Source organism: Neoarius graeffei, chromosome 11 (genome assembly GCF_027579695.1).
Source record: "Neoarius graeffei isolate fNeoGra1 chromosome 11, fNeoGra1.pri, whole genome shotgun sequence".
In the NCBI taxonomy this organism is placed as follows: Eukaryota; Metazoa; Chordata; class Actinopteri; order Siluriformes; family Ariidae; genus Neoarius; species Neoarius graeffei.
The window spans coordinates 18,559,291-18,563,817 of record NC_083579.1 but is presented as its reverse complement, the minus strand read 5'-3'; the positions used below and the strand labels follow the sequence as shown (position 1 = coordinate 18,563,817).

Here is a 4,527-nt window from a genome sequence, read left to right as displayed (position 1 = left end):
CTCCCTCTCCTCGAGCCCTTTCGAACCAACACAGGAATGACCCGCTATGACACTGCCTCGGCCCGTTATTTGCCCCTGAACCCCCGTGCGAGCACTGCTCACCGAAATCTTTATGAGTCCTGGCTCGAGCCAGTCTTTAAAAAATCATAATTCGGCCACTGATGGTCCTATCCCCACCAAAATTTACAGGCACATCCCTCTTCCCAAGACCTTTCGAATGAGACAAGGCACGGCCCAATCTGACATCAGGAGCGAGCGTGGATTGCAGAAAGCACGTTTAAGCATGTTTTTTCTTGAATCTTCTGACATTTTCTTGTAAATTATATTCAATTTGTAGTGTAATTAGCAACTAATGTCTAAGTTAAGTGTAAGTTGGTCTTTGAATATAACAAAAATGTGCCTGGAAATAGCTAAGAAGCATGGGCGATTGCTCTAAGACAACAAGGGAGGTTCAGCCTCCTCTAAAAATGACGAACATCGTGTAGGATGAATTGCGCTAGGCTTATGTTATAGCCGACCTTATAACATTGCTATTTCAGATCCAGAATCATAGAAATATATGTGCTCAACCCACTACAGTGAGAAATCATTCCCTTATAACTTTAATGTGTGTGTGAGTTTTCCCCCCTCGTGACAGCGCGATGCAGCGCAGCCTCAGTGGACTTCAATGGCATTTGGGAGCTATGCGCTTTTCAATCTCAAAATGCAAGACGATTATTGGACAAATACTGCAAAAACGCCTGCCCACGGAGTCTCACAGACTCCCAGCCTCGGTGGACTTCAATGGCATTTGGGAGCTATGCGCTTTTCAATCTCAAAATGCAAGACGATTATTGGACAAATACTGCGAAAATGCCTGCCTACGGACTCCCAGCCTCACATGGGAGGGACATGGCAGTTTCCGCGAGGAGACTGGTGATTGGTGAAAGCGGCCGGATATTTTCTTTGATTGACAGCTCGTTTCAACTATAGACAGGCAGCGGTGAATTTCAGTTCAGTCCCATGCGGATTCGCAAGTGCTGTGGTGTATTGTAAGAGATCAACTTACATTTCATTCATTACACACGGTTTCTACCAGCTTTTTTAGTTTGTATATATTTTCATTATAAATAAAGTGTAAATATAGTGTTGTCAAGTTTGCTATCTTAGTTCCAGAAATTTCGTTTATTTGAGTGACTGAACTTGAGGGGGCTAGTCAGCTAGCAAGAAAGCTGCGCACAGATGCCAAGCATTGCTGATTTAATTTTGGCGAAGCCATTTGCCAGTCTTCCTTTCGAGGAAAAAATTAAAAGTAAAGAGCAGGGTAGACCAACGCCTCAAATTGACTTGGTGAAAAAGGTAGGGAATAATACTCGTTCCTTTCAGCTCTCCTGGTACAAGAAAGTGAATTGGCTAACAGCAAGTGACCCACATCAACAACAGTAAATAGGCTACTTTAGTAATACAGTATGTCATGGATGGACCAAAAATATAGAATCTATTTAAAATGTTTATGCTGAGTATATTATTGGAATATATATTTTTCTGGATATGAATTAAACACAGCTACAACTTGGAAAACATTTTTAAACAAAAACACAGCCGAGAACATTTCACACTACAGACCTGGATTAAAAGTGAAGGGTTATCAAAATTGTCAATAAAACATTTCTCAGTCAAAATAAGTAAAATATAGGGAAACTGTCATTGAATGAAATGTGTGGCACCCAGCTCTACTGCTGAGATTCCTGACAAAGAGCTGCTTTCAATAATGATCAATTTTTAAACAACATGCCACAATTTTAAAATATAAAATGTTAAAATATACCCCTCCCCCCCAACACCACCATCATGTATATTGGACAGTAGGCTAATGGGCCAAAAGAACCTGTTATTTCACAGTTTGTGACCCTGCCAACAATCAGCCAGATCAGAGGCAAGAGTATGGGCAAAATTGATGTTTTTTCTTTTAAAATCTGGAAATATCGTAACCGACCAGCCTCCCCTGTTTGAAAGACTACCAGCCGCCACTGCTAAGAAGCCATCTCCAGGCATGTAAAGCCCTTCAGCTTCCGGGACCCTAAGGTGGGCCCCAGATCCCCAGCTGCATTGTTCTGGGCCTTGGCCCGTTATTCAAACAGGCTGAAATTTGTATGGACAGACAACATTTCAAACTTGTCTGTCCTGCGACAGTCTACTTAAAATTCCTTATTTCCCACAGTGTGTGTGTGCGCATGTCACTTTATTAGGAATACCTGAACATTCAGCAGTACAGTGTGTGAAGTCATGCAGCTGCACATCAACCTCAGTTTCCTGTTCTTGGTTGATGGGAGTGGAACCCGGTGTGGTGGTCTGCTCTTGTAGATCATCCACCTTGTGTTGGTTCTATTGTATCGAGACTTTTTTCTGTTCAGCACAGTCGGCAAAAGTGGTTATATGAGTTTATTTTATTGAGCCTCGCCTTAACATAATTGAAAATAACATCTCATTATCTCTCGCCGCTTTATCCTGTTCTACAGGGTCGCAGGCAAGCTGGAGCCTATCCCAGCTGACTATGGGCGCTGCTGACACCTGACAGGCTGATTGTGTTCCTAATAAAGTGGCCAGCAAGTGTCTTAGTCATATTTTCATGACTCTGGTAAATCTGTCCTAAATTGAACAGATTCATATATGGATATTCAGAATAGGCTTGTATGGTAGTGTATTCCATAGAAAGTTGATTAAGACTTACTTCACATTTTATACTACTTAGACAAAACAAGGAAAGATGATGAGCTACAACTACAACGAAGAAAATGAATAGTCTGTTCTAGAAATCAGATGCAAGCTGCCTGTCTGTGAACATAGTCTGTGTGTGTGAGAGAGATTTTAACAACATGGTTAGCATATACTCCAAGTGCAACTCCTACATTCCATCTATGCTCCATACATTTTTGCTTTTCAAACTAGAAGGCAGTGTGTGAAGATAGACAAACATACTCCCTCTCCTTTCTCAATCTACCAGCAGTTTGTATTTTCTATAAACTATTACACTATATATTGTTTTCTAACCTAAGTTGTTTGATTGAAAGTTTTAACAAGGTTTCTCAGCAGACTTTGAGTATTATTCTAACCTAAAATTATGAACCATTAAAAAAGTATACAAAAAAATTAAAATAAATGGTTTGACGAACCTCCGTTTTTGGTAAATAAATAAATAAATAAATAAATAACTTTTCGATGCAGTTGATTTGATGCAAATGTTCTTGCATGTTCTTGACACATTCTATTCCACAAAGAACTGCTCATTTGTAACATTTTAAAGGGGAGAGGATTAGAGCACGTTTATTGGAGATGTACATATTTTTTGTTGGTTCTGAAGGTTAAATGACAAACGTACAGTAAATTACAAATCATGCTATTTCACATACATGTGACATTTCTACAAGTCAAATCAAACTTTTTTTTGGACTAAAACACTGTCTAGTTTCTTTACATGATGAACAGACATTTAACAGTGATCAAGTATACTTCCTGTTTTGTAACCTACTTAACTTTTTTTTTTAGTAATATCATTTATCCTTTAGAGACAAGCCATTTATTTGGAGTTAACCACCAGGAGTTTCTGCATGTATGAGTTTAGCCATTTCTGTCTCTCCATCGCTGTGAGAAGTTTACTCTTCTCTCGGAATGCTGCATCGTCTGCCACCACAATGTTTCTCTTTTCCTTGTTGCCCCCCTGCTGCTGCCAGTCTACTGGCCATCCCATCATCAATTTCTCCTCCATTTCTGATTGGCTAAGTGGGATCCACTCATCCACAGGCAGCTGCTCTGTTCTTTTGGGCTCTGCTCCACCGAAGTCTGGGCTGGACAACATCTGGATGCTCCAGTCACGGAGTGAGATGGAAGGGTAAAGAACCTTCCATAGCTCCTGTAAAGAATCCTGGCCAAATGAAGGGGATATTCTGTGGTATTAAAATAAAAAAAATTATTTATATATGAAAAAATTTTAAATAAAAAAAAGGTTATGCTTTTATATTTCTTGGTTTAGGTTTATTGGGGTCCCAGTAAAAGTCTAAGAATTTACTTCTTGAAGGGTTGAGGGAAAGCAGAAGTGTCCAGGCTTATACGCAGCAGCACGATGAGTAAAAGCGCAGGGCGAGGAGTTAGACTTAGAGACATCACCTACAGGACGTGTAAAAGAAAATTGGTTGTTTATCAGTTATGATACGACAAAATACAAATGTACACTCCTGCTGTATCACAGAATAATCACTTACACAGGCATCTCTGGATATATACAGTACCAGTCAAAAGTTTGTAGTAAACCTCTTCTAATCAAAAGACACCGCATGTCTTATGATGGACTGTCGTTTCTCTTAACTTACTTGAGCAGTTCTTGACATATGGATTAATACAGTTGCTGATTAGGGCTGTTTGATCAAGAAACTTGTCCACTAATTAACTTTTGATGAGGCACACCTGTTAATTGAAATGCAGCAGGCGATTACCTCAAGAATCTGGTTAAGAAAATGCCAATAGTGCGCAAAGCATCATCAAGGTAAACGC

General features: G+C 39.8%; 1 protein-coding gene across 1 annotated transcript; it reads right to left on the bottom strand.

Annotated features, from left to right (window-relative positions):
* Window positions 1-3,556: 3,556 nt before the first annotated feature.
* Window positions 3,557-4,140, bottom strand: pth2 (parathyroid hormone 2). Its single transcript, XM_060933558.1, has 2 exons — window positions 4,046-4,140; window positions 3,557-3,923 (listed from the first exon to the last, which is right to left on the bottom strand). Exons 1-2 carry the CDS (start codon window positions 4,138-4,140, stop codon window positions 3,557-3,559), a joined length of 462 nt encoding a protein of 153 aa, XP_060789541.1.
* Between the last annotated feature and the right edge of the window lie 387 nt (window positions 4,141-4,527).